The 19,985-nt window shown below is 44.8% G+C and overlaps 2 protein-coding genes across 2 annotated transcripts in view; one reads left to right on the top strand and one right to left on the bottom strand.

Moving 5' to 3' along the window:
- Positions 1 to 19,661, bottom strand: part of CAPN13 (calpain 13) — a 43,651-nt gene extending 23,990 nt beyond the window's left edge. Inside the window, exons 1-6 of the mRNA XM_074169016.1 lie at positions 19,425 to 19,661; positions 9,223 to 9,292; positions 8,143 to 8,261; positions 4,297 to 4,430; positions 2,329 to 2,503; positions 1,418 to 1,489 (exon numbers count right to left, since the gene is read on the bottom strand). Of these exons, the coding sequence (XP_074025117.1) occupies positions 1,418 to 1,489; positions 2,329 to 2,503; positions 4,297 to 4,430; positions 8,143 to 8,261; positions 9,223 to 9,292; positions 19,425 to 19,661 (807 nt within the window). The remainder of the gene's footprint in view (positions 1 to 1,417; positions 1,490 to 2,328; positions 2,504 to 4,296; positions 4,431 to 8,142; positions 8,262 to 9,222; positions 9,293 to 19,424) is intronic.
- On the top strand, positions 17,381 to 18,378 carry LOC141462611 (heat shock transcription factor, Y-linked-like). Its single transcript, XM_074144582.1, is given in 4 exon segments — positions 17,381 to 17,536; positions 17,539 to 17,670; positions 18,045 to 18,206; positions 18,361 to 18,378. Coding segments are annotated over 4 exon segments (468 nt in total).
- Positions 19,662 to 19,985: the final 324 nt, after the last annotated feature.

The following is a 19,985-nucleotide window of genomic DNA, read 5'->3' as shown; positions in this document are numbered from 1 at the left end:
ATGACTTCAACAGCCTCGGGAAAGTCCAGTGCCTAATGCTGCACATCTGATGCTGTGAGTCAGCAAAGGCAGAGACTTTGAGGAATGAGGTCACCAAACTGCCTGGGGTGAATGTCGACAGTCAGCATGGAGCGATGATGATCAACAAAATCTGTGGCTCTGTATCTACAGTACTGTGGTTTCCAACAGTACTGGAGTTTCTCGTGCTTTTTTCCTCTTACAGTCACTGGTTTAAGCCAGAAGAAACTCACTTCCGCCAGTTTGGTTTCACTGGCGAAAGTGGGAAGGAGAAGCAAACCTTCTGTTTCTGGCTCTCCTTATGCTCACAGAGTTAGAAACAATTGCCATGATGGCCTCTTCCCAGGCAAAGGCCCAGCCCCTGGCCAGCCTCAAATAATTTCCCCACAGGACACTCCCCCCCACCCCAGATGCTTTGGCACTCCTGGAATGTAGGGCAAAGACTGTTTCTCCTCTCTGCACACATCATGGACAGCAGGAAGCTGAAACAACCTGCTTACTCTTGGCTACGAGGACGTGTCCTCCAAGAAGATGCACAACTGACTATAATGGTGGCACCAAGCATGCCACGCCATGAGGTGCTGTGAGTCAAAGCCAGGCCCATCCAGAAAACCACTAAAGAGAAGGGGAGAAGGGAGAAAATAGCTTAGGAAAAACAACATTCCCTTTCCAAAGTGCTTTAAGTTCCTAGATTAAAATGTGCTGTAGCTATCTTGCTTGATAGCATAACCATTGTTTGGTTTTCTTCTTGGCCTTGCTCACTGTTAAGCCTCCTTGTGTGCACTACGGCTTACTGCGGTAAGACGTGTTCTGACCTCTGGTTGCAAAAAACCCCTTCATTTCTTTTGATCTGTGTGATAAATTGGTCCTGTTTTCAGATCAGTAATATTAATATCTAGCCAGGAGACGTTCTGCATGAGTAGAATAGCTTTAAAAGATGGAGAAATGCTGTTCTTGAACCAGTGAGTTATTTACTTTTCATACAGTGATTTTTGGCAGCTTGTGGTTGAGCTGAACAAATGTAGAATTGCATCATATGACAAATCCCAGAATTTCAGCCAGTGCTTCTATTCCCATTTGAAACAGGAAAGTTAATTTTTTAAAAGTCAGCATGGCATGAAAAACCCCAGAAATTCTGTATTTGCTGTTGAAGTGTCCCAAAACAGAAGTGAATTTAAGTTGCATTTTTCAGTTAGAAAAAATTATAGGATTCAGATATCTTCCCTCTTCAGTTGTGCCAGAATTCTTCCATCTTCTGGAATTTGGACTATGTGCTTTCAACAAACCCTTCTAAGCACCGACGGTAATTAAAAGTACTCTGAATGGAACAGCAGTGTGACTGCCCTGTAGTGGGTCACCAGTACGAGATCACCAGGCAGGAACAAGTCCTTGCTCTTACCTTCACAGCTCCTGTGACAGTGTAGGCATGACCCTGTACAATCCCATTCCTCAGCTCTATGTTCCTCCTCACCTGTAGAAGGGAGAAAGCACAGCTTTTAGCTCTCTGCCACACTGCAATGGTATGGCCATCAACTTTGAGAACTATTACTTGATATGGCAGAAAAGAAGACTTGGTTTTGACTACAGCAGTATCTCAGATAGACAGGAACGTGATCGTTGTTCCCATTGCAGCCACAAGCAGTCCAGTAAATTTAACTAAACGCCAGGTCTTCACATTTTGCAAGTTCTTCAGTGGTCCAGAGCTACTGCGACTGCAGGATGACTTGGACTGGGTCACTGCAAGGTTTACAGCCCCAGAATTTCCCTGCCACAGCCCAACCTCAACTATCTGAGCTGACAGACTAGACCTTGGCTTGTCTGCAGCAGCTAAGCTTTGTGTCCTGATGAACCAGGCGCCACAGGAGCAATGCCACAGACTTTGCAGTCTTCCCTTACATGCTGATACTTGCCAGGCATCACAAAGCCTTTTGCAACTTCCCAGCATTAATTTTCGTAGCCTGCAAATCAAAATGCAAGGAGTATCCTCTCACAGAAGAGAGGTGTGTTTTGGCCTTGCTAGAATCAGTCACAAAGCTATGAGGCCAAAATCAGCCCTGCTGCAAGAGGATACCACTAGCCAGGAGACAGGCCACAGACCCCTCTCTGACAGACCAATCCACCTACATCTACCTGAAAACATTTACATTACTTACTATGTAGCCTTATCTACTTTCTGCTGCCAAGATCTCTCCAGGCATCCATAAGCTGTAACTGTTACAGGGAATGATTATGGACTTCCTTTTTCACTCAAAAGAGCAACCTTTATGCAAACGTGGTAAACCAAGAAAGGCTCCTGGCCCTGTGACTCACATGGCCTGAGGTGCTACACCCCATCAGACACCGAGATGTGGCAGCTGCTTTCAGTATTTCCTCCAGATCAGAAGGGGGATCCTTCAATGAAAACTGCACTTGGACGCCACCGGTGAGGTCTACTAAAGCATCAGGAAGGTAGCCTCCATGCAAGTTCTGGTAGGAGCCCCGTAACCTGGGGAGGGGTGTGTGGAAAAAAAGGTTAATTAGTCCTTACGATGTGTTTTAGTAAACACTGTACAGTGATTGTTTCCAAAAATGGACATGTACATTGAGGGGGTGAGCATGGGGTGGGTAAACATTGGGACCAGGCAATGAAAGGAAATGTGATTGAAAGACATCACCAAACACAACACATGTCCTATGGAATGAATGAGGCAAAGAGAGACTTCTTCTTATGTATTCACTCCCATCTGAGGCAGCTGTCTAGAGTTATTTACAGACAGTGGAAAATAAGGTACATCTCATGCCAACGCAGACGTTTGAGGGAGATGAGCTGCATCTCATCTTGAAATACCCAGTTTCCTTCTTCTGAACAGGAAGGGAGCCAAGGGTGACTAGTTCAAATGGATGTTTCAGCTCAAATGGAGCTGAACTGTTAGTTTCTACATCATACTTTGTCATGACTCTACACAAAAAAGGCCAGTATCCCTTTCGCACGTGAGAAATAGGAGGAAGATAGAGGTGAAGGTATTTGCCCGTGCTCCCAAGGCAAGACAGAAACAAGTTTTCAGCACTGTTCCAAATTCACTCTGCTAGAGTGCAATAATAGGATAATAATTTAATATTGCCAACACAGTCCTTGTTGTTTTTATCGTGTGCTTTTTATTGAGACAGCAAATAAGCTGGAACATGCCGTACTTAGAGCAGGTAGAGCATGCTGTTAAACTCTACCATACACACTGTATTTAATGAATGTAATCAAATGAAGTCTTCGGCTAATTGTATTTTGAAGGGTTGTCCTTGTCCTACACTGATGAAAAGAATTTGTCATGGGCACTGGGGAAAAACTTCTCAAATGGGAATCTCATAAACAGCATTGCTTGCAACTTTAATTTAATAGAGGCTTGGTTTGCTTTGTAATTAAAATCTTATGCAGCAAATTGATACTGAATCCTGAGTCAACTTTTCTGAGGTATCTCAGGGCAAAACACATCCTATTCCTGAGTCACTCAGATGCTGCTTTAACATTTCCTTATTCTAGATCAAATCTGCCAAAATAATTAGCTCTTTTCTTCAGCCCCTCTTCACTGCATTGCAAATGTTACACCAGATTGATGTAGGGTGTGTGCACCAAGTTCCAGCCCTTCATACTACCCCGAGCACAGGAATTTCTCTTCAGCACATTTAATAATGGGCGGTGCAACATGATAAGGGACCACATTCACATCCCTTTGCTCCTCAAACGATTTATAAAAATTATTATTTCTTTATTAATTATTATTAACCCTGCAGTACTCTGGGGAGCCAAGAGTCAGAGCTCTCTGTGTGAAGTGAGAGCTGACCAGAGACTCACAGAAGCGAATGTGTTGTGCCTGGGCATGTTTTTCAACCATGCTTCCCCTCATTGCCTGTTCCAAATATCTGCATGATCTCTGATCAGTGACTGTAAACAGAGATAATCCCTGCTTAGAGTCTGCAGTTTTAAACAGAGGAGAATGTGGAAAGGGAAACAGAAGCAAAGAAGTTTGCTTAAAGTAGATGCCCAGCCCCTTTTGTGTCACCAGTGATTCCCCTGTTCATTTTACTTCTCAGGCATTAATATCCCAGAGTTGAACCGGGTACATTTAGGTCTTCAGCCTGAGACCAACATCTCCAGGTTTTATTGGACCTGTGTTTGCATGCAGCCACAATTCCTTACAGAAGCACAACAAACACAGCTGTTACCCTGAACTTTTGTGTCTTCTGTAAAGCAGAGGGTGAAACACCCTTCAGCACCGGGTGGAAGAATAGACCAGGTATATTTACTTGGCATATGCTTTTTCCAGCAAGGATGGCCAGAATTCATTTGATGTTCGAGGGTGTACAGACAGGTATCTTCCATTTAGGAATGGCAGCCGGTCATCTATCACTACATCCACCCAGTCTCCACATTGCCAGAACTGGAAAGGAGAGGAAAAAAAAAAAAAAAAAGAACTGAGAGAAAAGAATGAGCCTCTTTTAAGAGCTAATATTCAAGCCAAGCAACAGCCCCCTGAAATAGCACAGGAATTAATCTAAAGCATGCATATGTGCAAGTTGTCTCCTGAACTGCTGATGGACTACATTGTTACACAAGCTACCAAGTGGCTGGATTTCCTGGTGCCAGGAGAAGTCATTTGGGAATATAAACAGTCCTGCAATCAGTGAGAGGAAAGACTGGGAAATATAGGAAATATGCTAATATTATCAGGTGACAGCAAGCATTCAATATGATAAAGAACAATCACACAGATGGTCCACTGAGCCTCGCTCCTCGGCTGCACTTGGATTTTCCCTGGCAGCCCACATCTTGGCCAGAGAGCCCCTGTCAAGATCCAGTCTCTAGGCTTTCTCTCCTCTGTGTTTCAATTAAGACTCTGACGTGCTGTCACGGACAGGAAGTGTAGTGACTAAAGACTGTTTTTGAGGTGTTATCCATCTCCTTGATAGATGAGGAGGACACGGGCGGTCTCTCCAGCATGTGGACAGAGCAGGTGTTTCTCCAGCTGATCCAGCTGATGAAGCCTTTCAAGGGAGAAGACAAGGAAAGAGATCTGTGGGGATGAGCTAAAGGAGCCATTTCCAGAGTCATTAGCAGATTAATGTAGCTTAGCATGATTCGCAATCATAAGAGGCCAAGCTCTTATTTGCAGTAATGCTAAGAACTCCGGTGGAAGTATGCCAGCAATAGATTTAGTCTAGCATGATTTTATTTCAACAGCTTTGGTCAATGAAAAACCCCAAAAATGAGCTGTTCTTTTAGAAAAGCACAAGACCAGATCTGCCCAGCAGCAAAGCAGCTTACAGCCTGCTCAGCCAAAAGCAGGTTTGATCCTCCTTACACTTTGCCTTACCCCAGCCTCTCACTTCCTACATTGGTGGTGGCATTGTTGGACTCTCCAAACTGAGCTCCAGGAGTGGTTTCTGCGTGATTTTGGCAGGATGGCGTTGGAGGAAGAGCCTGCCACTGCCTGCCCTCTTCCTGAAAGAGACACAGGCAAAAGGACAGTCCAAAAAAAGAGCTGTCCTTTCAGTCACCTGATGTGCCCTCCTGTCACCAGTCAACATCCGGCAGCAGGTCTGTATGGAGAAAAGGTGTGACCTTTCCCTGTGGTGCTTCACATACAATCACAAGAGGTAAACAAGGAGAAAAACATGGAACTGGCTGTGGGGATTAATGCAGTCCAAACCCACTGAGTGGCATTTTTTCAAAAGCCAACTTCCTTGGCCATCTTTGGTAGGGAGCTGAAGCTTGGAGGCCTTCTGAATGCAGCACTGTCTTTTTCTTCAGCTGGATAAAGAAAGCTGCTTTGTCCTGACTGACGCAGACTTTCAGGTGGTGGTCTCATGAGAGTTTACAAGGCCAGGAAAAGCCACAACAGCAATGAGAAACCTCGTGAAAAGTCCTAGGATGCTCTGGGGAGTGCAAGAGTCCTATGGGAGAAGCCATTCTCCCTTGTAGGCCTTCAGAGAGGGGCGATATCTTCACCTTTTGGAGGGAGTGTCTGGCTGCATGGAATTTCTTGATTCACGCAGGATTTAAAGTACTGCAGCTGGGAACATAACAGTGAATGAAACAAAGAATCCCTATTTAGTAAGGCTGCAAAGAGGAATGTTCTTCACCTCCACATTTGTGGCGAGTCTTTTAAATCTGGACTTTGTTTCCCTGGGCTTAGAAGAACAGGCAAGAGAAATGAGTAGTTGCAAGATGACAACAACATACTGGGGTGCTGCTGATCAGAACGTGAATACTCTTGTTATTTTGCCTCCCTTTTTCCCTCCCTTGACAGAGATCTTAGAGAAATCCAGTTCCAGAAGTGAGCAAGGTGAAAATCCCATACCTTTCAACTACTCTCTTTTGCATGGTGTAAGAAAGTACCTTTTAGATGTGTCTTAAAACTGAGGTCTTGACCACCTATGGCCTTTGAAGATTTCTTCAGTTTCTTCCTGAAGGGAACGTTAACACTCAGGGCAGATCCCCACTGTTTTGATTTGATGCACTGTGCCATAACCCACTGTAACCCCTGCAGAATATTTCTGGGTTTTTTCCCCAGCTGAAAATGTGTGGCACATGCTGCCTCAGAGGCACCAGAGTTTCTGTGGTGGAGAAAGTGATTCCTACACAACGCAGGACTGACTTAATTCCTGGTGAAAAAACAATGTCATTGTAATTATTCCCCAGACAAAAATGCCACCCATCTTAACTACAGGTGATGAAGTGCTTAACTCCCTTGACTCTTGCAGCCAAACAGCTGGTGTTGTGTAGGAAGACAGGAGCAACACTTTGTATTCCTGAGAGGCAACATGCTCCAGATCCAAAAGGGTGAAAAAAAGTTATAAGCTAAAATTTTTATATTAGCATATGATATGCCTTGTTTGCAATTCTTCACTGAACTGGGGACTGGTGGCTTAGCCTGTGGATGGCAGTAAAATATCTTTGATGGAATAATTGAAAGGCATTGCCGAGAAGCATTTCCATTCAGAGTAGCTTTCTCAGGGGTTTATTGCTCAAGGAAAGCCAGAAACAGTTGCATTGATTTGCAGATGAGATGACAGGGAAAACATTTTCAAATACTGTAAGGTATTTATACTGCTTAAGATTTAAGGATTGCTCCTAACTAATCTTTCCAAAGCTCTCATGAAAGACAATCTAGCTTGCGTCCTTTTAATGTGTTTTAAGTGGACTGGTGTCCCTTCAGCTGGTTTATCTCATACAGTGCACCTCTGCATGCTGGAAATGGGCCAAGGCAGAAACATCTGGTATTCTGAGGAGCAAAGGAACAGAGCAAAATTTATACTGCCCATGAGATAATCCTCCTGGTGCCGCTCCATGAGAGCTCCAGAGGGTCAAAGAAGTCTCACTGCCAGAGCTCTTTGCTTGGTACTGAACTGCATATAACAAAACCACCTAAAAAAGGGGGGATGAGGAATCGCCAAGTATATCCTTATTCTTCCTCCATCCGGTTTAGCTTCTGGAGCTTAATGGTACTGCAAGTGCTTCTAATCCCACAATATATTTGGTCGACTCGGATACAAGCAAGCAAGGCCTGCCAGTTACTGTCCCAGTCGCTCTCCTGGGAGATTCAAAGAATTTCAAGAGTTGGTAGAAACTGGGATTTACCAAAGAGCCTTGCTCCTCTCTCCAAAACAAATCTCTTTTCAAAATATCAAAAGCCTATTCCTCTGATCTGTCTCCAAGGATTTGTAATTTCAAGCCATTTCCATGAGCTAAAAGTGCAAGGTGAAGTATGTGGGGAAACAGAAAATGAGCCCAAATAGATAAAGAACACAAGTGTGCTGACAGTCATCACAAACTGTCCAAAACAAAGCAGACATCAGAAAAAAACCCGTCTAAAATACATATGTACACAAATCTATCTGAACAGCTGGTATCTGTACCTCTGGAGTCCTATCTTTCAGAAAAGGGCTTCAAATTCCCTGAAGTGTGATTGCACCACCTAGAGTACAAGGAATCATTATAAAATTCAGGATTTTCTGCAAAATTCTGAACTGGGAGTCAGCACTGAAGAACTAAAGCATTCAAGGATGTCAAGATCTGGGACTGCAGTTTGGACACCTGTATAATCCAACCAGCCAAGCCCGAGCAGTACCAATACATCAGAGAATACATACCCGGAAATGAAAAATCCCAGCATAATTGTCCTGGAATCCTTGGTCCTTTGGTAAAACATTTTCCAAAAATTGCTTCTGCAGTGTCAGGGAGCCCAGGGCAGCCAGCATCCAGCAGTCACCTCAAGGGAGGGAAGGATCCAGTGCATTCACTCAGTTACTCACTGTTGTGGACCATAACTAATTCTTTAGGAGAATGGACTTCAACATCTAAGACCCAGCTTTTTAAAAGAAACCAACATTCTAGTGTCTCCCTTTCCTTCCCCCAAAATGCTGAACTACTACCCAGTGTTCACTGGCAATGTCTTTTGGGAACTCTGATGTCACCCAGCCATCCTTTTCTACTTTCATGCTCCTCCTAGCTTTTGTGGTCACGTTGAGACTTGCAGTCGAGAACACTGTTCAGGAAATCTTCATACCTCTCAGTGTGGTGAGAAATGGGAAAACATTTCATTCTACATGGGAGCAGAGCTGTTCCCAAAGACAAACATGGTTATGGGCCAGGAGAAAAAGATGGAATCGATACAAGATGCAGACACATGTCTGGGTAAGTATCAGAGAAGATGGACAGAAATATCCACAGAAAGAAAACACTGAGAGTCAGATGAAGACATTAGGATGAAAAGAAAATTCAATCCTACACATGTCGGAACTGTGCATACTTACCCCAGAACTGTGTTTGACCCTTGTACTTGAAGCATCTGCCTGATCTCAGTTGGACCTCCCTTTCTATGCTTGTTCTTATATACATAGAATCATAGAATGGTTAGAGTTGGAAGGGACCTTAAAGATCATCAAGTTCCAACCCCCCTGCCACAGGCAGGGACACTTCTCACTAGACCAGGTAGTATATGGCACCTGCCTAGACCAAGTAACAGGGATGAAAGCTGCTGCATTTGGAAAGCCTGTTAAATATCTGCAATAAATTATGTGTGGATTTGTGTGAGTCTGGATTGACCTGCACTAATTGTTTACTGCAGCTACCATGGTCCATGTCTTTCCACTGAGCACTCGGAACATAGGAAAGCAATCACAGGTCATGGCTTTGTGCCAATCTTTTCCAAAACAGGAGTATGACCTTACCTATTTCTCCTTGCATGATATCGAACCTGCTAACTCCGTCTACGATCAAAAAAGGATTTCTCTGAAGTTCCTGGAGGAAAGAAAATGCAAAGAGCAGTATGAATACTCAGCCTTCAGCAGCAGTGTGTTTCTGCCCCCTGAAGACCCTAGTTCGCCTTTGTTTTCCAGAGCTGAAAACTATTCTCTTCAGCCCTGATGTTTTGTTGCCTGCCACCAACAAAACCAGAGGAGATACTCAGTCTGCTCAGCTATTCCTAGCGATGGAGACTTGTGGCTGGGTGCTCACTGAGTTTTCATTTGGGTTTCTCTAATGCTGCCGATACCTTTCAGATAGGGCTCTGAGCCTGGCTGCAAAATCACACAGTTTTCCAGGGGACAGTAGGGCAGAGACACAGAGGTTTCCAAGCAAAGTGGAGCAGGTTCTGTATTTCAGCTCAGCACTGGGTCTGGAAATGTTTTGCTCTCTGAGCATTTTGTGTTTCTGTGCAGGACTAATACAGATCATCCTGGGCTGCTTTTTACCACTTCTGGTGAGGAAGCTATAGAAAGAAAGCTTAATCTCTGGCTGCAAAATCCCATAGGCCTGGTGGACTTATTTTTAATTCAGGGAGATTTTCCTTGCATTCCTTGAGAGTCTTGTTTGGGCAGTGAAGGGGGAAACACTTCAGAGCTTGGTCTTGCACACAGAAATGCGAACCATTCTCCCACCTGCGTCTGCTATCGGTCTGGGATATCTGAGTGCTCAGGTGGGAACGGCTTGAGCATCCCCTGTGAGTAACCCTTGGCACACTCCAACTGGATAAGACTCTGTTTTGAAAGAGCAATCAGCCTTAAATAGGAAAGTAATTGTACACCTAAGAAAATGAAGAGATAAAAGGGAGGAAAAAAACTTCTGAGTTAGAAAAATAATACAGCAGCTCTTTCTTAAGCAGGCCTTGGCATTTCTTCTCCCCAATTGATTTGACATGCTGCAGAAAATGAGACCAGTGCACAACGTGACTCGTACGGTTGTGTGAGCTCAGCATTAGCAAATGCTGTCAGTTTTCTGAAATGGCTTCACGGTGATCAAACCCCTCTAAGACATTTCCCTGTCAGGAGAAGATGCAATGCAACATTACTGCTGTGGGCTGGCGGACAGATCATGCTCCCACAGCACTGCTGACACCGGGGAAAGCAGCCCAGGCAGGCATCTTCCTTGACACATGCTTTCATGCAGCCATCCACAGCTATCTCAAGACTTCGGGGATTTACGATAAATTTACCCATAGCATGAGAGCAGGCCTAAGAAGTGGATGGCCATTGTACAGGGAAGCAGCAGCACTTAGTCCTTCTCCCTTCCCCTCTAATCTGCCCCAGCTTTATCATCTCCCTGCCTCTATTTCCCTGACAGCAATTTGCCTCTCTCACCTGGGTGAATTCAAAACCTCCCACAAGTAGGAAAGAGCAAGTTGCATGACAAGGCTCTGACCTTAGCCTGTGTCTTTGTGTGTGTCTGAGTTGCCCATAGTCATCCCAGAAAACCAACAGCATAAAGGAATGAGTATTTTTATTCCCCCATCGTTTCTGAGGCTGTTGAAATCTTAGTTGCCCCAGGTGGGGTGGCTGGGCTCTGATGGATGTGCTACAGGGCATAGCTGCCATGGGGGTAACCACCATATAGAAACATGAACCTGAAACTAATGGGAAAGCAGCTGCGTCTCTTATGGGATTCCTGAGGAAATGGCTGATGCTGTGCTCTGTGCTGGGATGAAAAAGCTCAAGTGCACTGTAGATCCTGCTAGCCTGTTACGGAGACCAGCTGAAAAGTCAGCCCGTTAGATGCCTCAGCAGATACCCTATTGCCCACCAAGATGTTCGACTCCCCAGTAAGCAAACGGGGATGAATTGAGTCATTAAGCAGGTTTCTTGCTGAAAGAAACCAGCAATTTTGCCTGAAAAAAGAAAAGACATGATCTGAAGTCAGCCGCAGCCAACATGCCTTGACTGTATACACAGACGATTTTGTGGCTATCAGAGATAAGAAGAGCTAAAGTCAAACACTCTCACTGTAATCCCCACCCACAACGTGCAAAGTTCTGCTTCCAGTGGGATATACTCCCCACAGACTTAGGGGGCAATAACTGGAAAGCAACACAGAGAGTGTGACTAGCCATGGAAAAGGGGCTACTCAGTAGCTGTCCCTCTACAGAAACTGCACAGCAAATGCAAGGTGGGAGGGGGTTCAGTGGTGGGGAATTGCAAGACCAGATACTCAGAAGATATCTGGAAGAGCACAACCCCTGAAGTCAGTGGTGGGACGGCTTGAAGGATGCTGTGCAGAGCCTGAACTAAGTGCAGAGGCTTTCTGAAAGAGCTTAGAGAGGACATAATTGTGATGGGTGCAGTGTTTCGGAAATCTGGGCCTTCTCAACTGGAAGGAAAGGAGTTCTCTAATTAGCTCCTCTTCCTTCAAAGACAAGAATACAGCAGTCATAAAACACCAGAAACTATCATCTATTATTGCAAAACACAGCTAAGTACATAGTTACCACTACACAAGTGTGCAAGCCTCACTATTCACCAGGGCTCAAACTGCATGACAAATAGAGAAACCACAGATTTAACTGTAAGTTTGTCCAGGAGCAGTGCCCTGTTTCACTGAGAAATTACGTTAAGGCTCTGTGGCATTTTCCCTGAGACTTTTCAGTTATAGCTGGAGGGGAAAAAAAAAAAAAAAAAAAAAAAAAAGAGGGAGCTCAAGGAGGCACATGGTCTCTTTTCAGAGTGTCTACAAGTCCAGCAGTGAAGGCAACCATCTGGACTGCAAGTCAAGCGCTCTGCCTGAACTCATCCCCCTAGGACAAAGCTATCATCACTCGCATTCCCTGGCCCACTGAAGACTTCATTATGTATTCAAAATAAAAGAGAAGTTCAAGTTCAAACCAGTTCATCCTCTAGAGAACGGTCTTACCACAGAAGTACTGTTTAACCAAAGGGCAAGATGGAGAATTCATTTGAGAGGTAGAAGGACAGCAACCTGTGCTTGCATTTGTCTCTAAATTTCTTTTTACAATTGCTTGAAATTTTTAAGGAAGAACAAGTCCCCAGAAGAAGCTGGAGGTGAGTAGTGTAGATGTAGGCCACAAACAAACGTACAAAGGAAACAGTCAGACATTCTTGTGGAAAATTAGAAGCCTGAGGTAGGATTTCATAGGCAGGATAAGCCAGTCTGACTGCCGACTGCTGCTCAGTACAGTGGTCCGGCCATGGCCACTTTCCCACCGATATCCCCACTGGCCCAGCATGATCTTGCGTGCAGGCACAAGGCTACTGAGGGTTAAGATGCAAGACATGACTCTGCAGAGCCGCCCCCTGATCATTTCACCTTAACCCTACAGTAAAATCCCAGCCCCACTTCTGTTCCTGCCACAGCACCACATCTTTCCCTTCAGCTGCACTTGGGTTGCTCCCACTGCTTCAGCTCCACCTTCCTGACACGTCCTGCCATCATGAGCCATGGTGTTCCCTGTTCAACACACACCAATTAAGAAAAAATAAAAAGGCTGCTATCGATTGAAAGCCAAACTGTTCTCAGCTGGACAAATCTTAATTCAGCATCACTGCTGTGCTTGTAATAGCGTTGCTCTGGATTAAGAAGCAAACACGGTATTGCAGTTCCCTGGGCTGAGGGCACTGCCTGGCAGTGGGCTGAGGGGGTCAAGTACATCACACTCATACATCCCATAACCACAGGAAGCCTCCACAAAATAGCTAAGACAGAAATCAGGCAGCTGGAGTAACGAGGGAGGGCAGAACTAAGGAAAAGCTGTGCTAGGTCACACCAAAGGTCTGCCTGTTGCAATGACTCGTCTCGGACAGCTTGGAGAGGGAGAGGGTAATGAAGCAATCCAAAAGTGATGCTCCTCCTGGGTACATCCTCCCACTCTCCATCACTTGGTGGCTAAAGGACTTCCCAGGCTAGAGGCTCTATCCACAGTTTTGTGTCAGACCACTGGAATCTGTTTCCTTGAAAAAAAAACAAACAACACCTCATATTCTGCCTTTCTTCGACATTCTCTTAGACTGGAAAAACCAGGCTAATCTCAAAGGGGTTTGCTTGCATCACCAGAACACAATTCCCTGCTTTACACAGAATAGCTCAATTCCTTATTGCCTATTTTCAATACAAATGCCTCGGTTGCTTAAACAACCCTGCTCTGCTCCTGCTTTCTCTCACAGTGGAGGAATGAGGTCCTCAGACTCCGAACAGGTGGGAAGCCCACAAATGTGAGAGTGAAGTCCTGTTGGAGGATGGGCTGGTATCCAACAACCAGCAGAAACAGAAACCAGCTCAGATTTCACCTGCAACTCATTTTCTTTGTGTGGCTCAGTGCTAAAAAACAATGACAACTGCAAACAAAGGAGGTAAATACAAAGGGAGTAAACAGGGGAGGTGGCCCTGTCTACCCTGAGCGTTTTAGAGGCCATTCCCTTAGAGCTCTTGAAACCTCCCACTTGGACCACACAGTACAAGCTGAAGGTTTCAAAGTGGAACAGTGTTACCGACTATTCCCCGTGGCCACCACAGCCATATAATCCTGCTCGCTAAGTCTCCAGCCTGAGAAATGGGGAAGCAGGTGGGTCAGCAGACCATCACGGGGGCTTTGCTTTCCCCTCAACCCAGGATGTGTGCGTTCCTCCCCCCAACCACCAGCTCTTTCCAAAAGCAACAGAGCCCAGAGATACTATGCAAACAAACTCTCCTCATCTAAAGCCTGTGCAGAAAGACAGATGTAATACTCGGTGACGCACTGCAGCTTTCTCGGCCCAGAGATGTGAACTCCAAAGTGGAGGTCAGATGCAATCAGCTGAGTAGGCAAGGGCTGAGACAATGGCAGCCTGGAAATGCTGCTCCCCTTCAATTACACTGATTGCACACGCACACTCAAAAATAAGGTGAATTGATTTTGATTTTCATCAAGGAGAAATCCTGAACGGGATCCAAGGGCCTTGTGGCCTCTGGGAAATAATGAAGCTGTGAACTCTGCCATGAACAGCTGGCAAGCGGCTTTGACTCATGCCAGGGAACAGCCCCACGGTGACAGACCTGCAGGTAGTGCAGGACAGCACTGTCCCCCATCGCCACACATTCCCCGTAACTTGCTTTATTAAAGCAGCTCATGTGACAATCCACATTTCTTTTTTCTATTTGGAAGGTTTTTTCTTCATTTCCCCCCTGTGCTATTAGAGCTAAGTCTTTAGTTTAACTCCAAACTGTTGTCCGATTTCATGCCTGAATAAAAATCTGTCCTTTTCTCCCTACCAACTATAGAGAGGCCAAGCTTGATGCAGCAGCAACTCCAGCTCAGCTGTCTGAAAAGATTCTAACTTCAACATGATTTTTTTTAAAGGGTACATTTTGCTTTAGTCAGTTCCTGGTTTCAAAATTCCCTAACATTGATGTTAATTCCTGGAAATTTCTGGAAATCAAATAAAATGTCAATAAACAAGTAATCTCCCGAAGCAGTGTAGAATCACCATAGACACTCTGTTGCTCAAAGGAGGTTACTTTTGCTTCTGGAAGAGAGGGAAAAACATGAGCAAGCCCTTTTGCAAAATTACTGGCTCAAATGATTAATCACTTTTCCCAGCAAACAAGCATTGACTCAAACTGTATGGTTTTCACTAATGCTTTTTAGATGCTAAGTGCAGGAGTGTGGTTCTCTGAATCTCTGCAAGGGGAACACGGTGTTTCCCTTGCTCGAGTTCACATTAAAGCAGCGTCTTTCTGTGGCTTCTATTCGAGGGCTTCTTTTAGACCCTACTCTTCTCTTCCTCTAACACCAGAAAAATATGACACAAATACGCAGGAGTCCATGCCCTGATGCTACAAACAGACTGCAGAGGAAACCCATGTCAGCTATTTCAAAGAATCCCTCAGTCTATAAGGTAGCACCAACGTCCCCAAGAGATGAAGGGTGAGCAGCTACAGAACCAGTAGTCTTCCAGATCACAGACATTCAGAAAAATCTTCGGCAACTTCACCCTCTGCCCATTTTTAAAGCATAAGCACTGAATATCAGGTACTATCCTTAACATTTATAATGGGACCATATCAAGCACACGGGTGGGCTACCCCTGGAGCAGGGCCAAGGCTCTTCTGCATACATGGTAATCTCTCTCCCCTCACACATATCATGTTTCAAAATACAACCAGTGTTACTAAAAGTAAAGTTTCTTTTTGCATCTGTATAGTATTATGCATTATATATTATGCACCCACCTGGTGTAGTGAGAGGTGTCCCTGGCCAGGGCAGGGGGGTTGGAACTTGATGATCTTTATGGTCCCTTCCAACCCAAAGCATTCTATGATTCTATGATTACGATCAGAACAGAGTGAAATCTTTAGCCTAAACATTAATTGATTAAAAACGTGTATTCAACAACAGCAAATAATTTCATGACTCCCTCTGTTCCACTCAATTGCCTGTGTGAAGGAAAAATGCCAAACAACGAAAAGAATTTGTTCTGAACATTTTTTAAAGGAGCATCTCAGTTTTAAAAATCTGACATAACTCTTTGAGAATTTCCCTTTGACTGATCTTTAGAAAAGCTCAGTTATAGCAAATACTTTGTTCAGTTTAAAATAAACCTCCTCTTCCATTTCTCCAAACTGTAAGTGAACTAAAAGAGCAGTTAATTGTGGAGCTCCTGCTGTATCAGGTACCTTCAGGCCCACCTCCAGTAATGCCTGAAGTTCCACATGTAAAATCTCTGTTACAAATTGCACCCATTTCAATGGATGTTGACTGCAGGGCCCAGGGCTGAAAACACAGCCTGGAGCAGTCCCCATCTGATGGGAAATAGCAACTACTGCAAAGTTAAAAGTGACATTTCAAATGATGTCTTGGTGCTCCTGATCCACCTCCCCCTTCAGGGACTCCCATATCAAATCAGCTCGCTTTGCAAGTCAAAATAAAGTTGTTTCTGACTGTCACCACTGACTATTGCTCTCTGAAAATCAAGCTGTTTTCTCCCTACTTTATACATTACCCGCAGATATGAAGACTCCAAACTCTGAACGTAATTGGCAATTCTCTTGACAATGTACAAGGTAAAATAGAAGCACCAGTTGCTCAACTGCTCAATTGGATCTGGAACAATGACAGCAGTTATAATTGCTCTCTACCACTTAAATAACAAAATACCATATGACTCAGAAGATGGAGGCTAAGACATTAACAGGACCAAGATGCCGTTTTTGTCACAAATACATTTCCAGCCAATTTTTTTTTAATGTCAGAGCAAGCTAATGGTGGAGGGTGAGAAAAATACATACATAGGTTAAATTGAATGTGCTGTCAGCAGGATGCAACTACACTCACTGTCTGGGAGATGCATGCAGGTAGGAAACAGTCTCCCTTTGGGAAATTAGAGGTATATTTTGCCAAGCAGTTTAGGCAGCTTAAACACCTGGGATCATGTATCCTTACAATTAGCACTGCAATGACCTAAGTCTAAAGTGTTTATGGATGTTTCTGCATAGGTGAGAAGTGCCCAACTAAAAAACTTAGTTTTTAGTTAAACCTAAAAAACAGGTTTGGGACACTTTGACTCCTAATACTGCAGCCTTCCCTCTTCTTCCCTGAGGACTAATCCCAGAGGCAACTGGGTGCAGTGCTGACCTTTCAGAACATTTGAAATGCACATACAGTTTTATTTACTCCCTGACCTCAAAACATCTGCAGCTCTCTAAATCAAACACAACTACTGATATTTAGCAACTTCTGCCCCTGCTTCATTCTACTAGGAGACAGAGGCCATGCTTCGGTGTCACCGTGACATAGCATGGGTGTTGCGCTGACATTGGAGAACTTCTGGTTGGGCTCCTCGGGCAGCTGGCACCATTGCCCTTCATCTTGCATCTCATCTAGCAGGACAAAGCCTGGCTGGGGAGGAAAGAGCTACAGATGGAAATTTTGGTCAAACCAAAGAAAAAAAAAAATATTAAAATTCCTCAGCACTGACATCCTGGTTTTCTGTTCCGGATGAGCCAGTTAAGTCGGCAGTCTCAACTTCTGTACTTTGAGTATGTCATAGAAGAGCTGCTGGTGATGCTGTCTTAACCTCTATAATAGAAGAAAAAGCTTTTCAACGTTCACGTCATGTACCCCGGGCCATGATTGTATGGTTTAATTTTTCAGAGGAGAGCTCTGGAAAATGCAATGACTCTTCATCCTGCTCCTTCCTGAAAAAACTCTGGAAAATTGTTGGAAGCAATTGGTTTCAGTCAATTTGGTGGGGCGATGCTGGAAACCGAGTAGTGATTGCTGAAAAAAAGTCTTCAAAAGGGAAGTGCTAGGAAGAAAAGGGCCTCTGCAAACTTTTGAAACCAATTCCCCAAAAACTTTTATTCATCAGCTTAATCTTCATGGATTCAGCAAAATGGAAGAGGATTCTCCAACTCCTGTCTCACCTGACAGACTTCGACGACCTTTTCACAAGATACATCTGTCTCTTTGCACATGAAATAACTACCCTGCTCAAATATCCTGAGATGTTCATCCCACACTGAAATGCCTCCACATTAGTGGTATTTGTGTTTCTAAGTCAGTTTGTATGCTTTTGAAAATCCTACACTTCTCTGATGCTCCCAAATGGCAAAAACTCCACACTAGTTAGTACTTAACATTTTATTTCGATTTATTCATCTTTAAAATGCCCCTGAGCCCTTTCTAATATCCATGTTTGTCTTTTGTAAGTCTAATGCCTAGTTATCATATCTTTGTCTTTCTCAGTCTGGAAATGGTGGCAACTAACTCCTCTCCTGGGCATTTTTTTAGTCACTCTTCTACTATAACCTCTATTTCAAGATAGATTATCCCCACCTGCTACAAACCTGGAAGCCGAGTGCTGGTGTAAAAACCACAGCACCAGCTGCATTCTCACTGGACCCACATTTGAAGAAAGGCTGCCTGAGGAGAAGCCCAGACACTCAGCCAGGAGTAGGAGCTACTTGGGCAGAGGAGAATGATTCTTTCACAGCAGCTCCACAGAGGACAGCCAGCACCTCCACACCTAATGAGCCATGCGATACAGCATCAACCCAGATTGGAAGCGCCTGTACCTCCGCACATGCAATTTCCCTGACTCTTTCAGGCCCTGCTAGAGCAGTAGTTGGTGAGAAGTTCAAACCTCAGGCCCCATCCCTATCACCACAACACAGCAGCCGTAGCCCTGTCAGTATCTAGGATGCAGCTTCTGTTCCATCTGATACTTCACCATGCCACATTCCTTTTACAGCAGGGCTGGCACTTCCCACCTTTCCATCCAGGAATCCACATTCAGCAGCTGTGCGGGTTCCCTGGGCTAGCCTGCTTGCCTTCTGTGAGCCACAGCTAGCCACGTCCACAGCCTCTGCTGTTGCTATGCCAAGGCCAACACGCTGCCAAGCTCCAGCATACCCTCATTGCCCTACTTGCATTTGTCGTCCAAATAAATCTTATCTTGTTTTCTTGTCCTGTCTCTACAGTCTCACGGTTTCTGTCTCTGCACCCTGGGGGTCATCTGCAAGGAAATGAACTGATTGGCTCCAGCCCAAGGAAGCAAAAGGGCTAATCCTGTAGCTGCATCAGCAGCAAATGGTACACAGCACTGCTATACAGCGCAGTCTGAACACAGAAAGATTCCCTGAGTAGATCCTAGGATAAAAGAGCTGAGTATGTGATCCCACCTCCTGACTGAAACATCCACATGCCAGATGATGACAACCTCCTATTAAATTGCAATGGGAATCAGCAGACAAACATAATTCATCTCATGCTTGGTCCCAACTACTTTAAAATGCGTATTGCTGAGTTAGTGGCTTGGATTACAGAAATCAGAGATCTTTAATAGAATTTGACAACTTTTCAGGTTTGCACAAAGTCTTCTAGAAGCAGATCAAAGTGGGAACACTAGTTCTAGTCAGGTTCAGAGGTGGAAACAAGCTTCCTACAAAGATGTACCCAATGAAATCACCAATGTTACAGAGATTATCTTCCCTTCACACATCCCACAACAAGGATCCCTCTTTGCAGTGTTGCCCTCCCAGTGTTCCCCTTGGGGTCTACTTCCCTGCTTAGCACAGATCTCCTTCCCTAAGGTGAAGGCCTTTATACCCTGGCCAACAGTATTCCCATTCAACAGCAGGGCTATGAAGCACCCTGGCCGGCATAACTCACAGTTGGCCTCTTCCATTGTATTTGCCGCAGCTTAACCTCTGGCAGCAGGTTGGGGCCGATGGAGCTGATGTGAGCAGGGAAGGTGGCATCCTCAAAAAGCAGTCCTTGGCTCAGACACCAGGCTCGCAGGCGGTTGAAGTCCTGGTTATTAAATTTCTTTGCATGCTGTGGGCTTCCTGTTGCTGCTGTTGTTTTCCAGCCCTGCTCCGACATCAGAGTGGAGTCGGGGGCGAGCATTGTGCCCCTTTCCTGTGATTGAGAGACATGGACTGCCGTTAGTTTCCTGATCCGAAGTGGTGCCTTAGGAACGTGTGGGAAAGCAAACATCTCCCCCCACCCAGAGGATTGTGGAGCAGCAGCTTGCAAAGCTGAGGGCAGTCACAGTGACAAAATCCTTATTAGCTGGAAACGCCTGGGGAAAGAGCAGTCGTCAAATCCCAACTGGTTTATCTTAAACCAGTGCTGTCACTGCTACAAATTCAATTTTGAGTCTACCCTGAGGACAGAGAGCAAAGCTGTTAGTGAGCCAATGTGTTAGCACTGAGGTACATCTGCAACATA

Source organism: Numenius arquata, chromosome 2 (genome assembly GCF_964106895.1).
Source record: "Numenius arquata chromosome 2, bNumArq3.hap1.1, whole genome shotgun sequence".
NCBI classification, from domain to species: domain Eukaryota; kingdom Metazoa; phylum Chordata; class Aves; order Charadriiformes; family Scolopacidae; genus Numenius; species Numenius arquata.
Note: the sequence above shows the minus strand (reverse complement) of the source record. Positions and strands in the feature narration are given on the sequence as shown.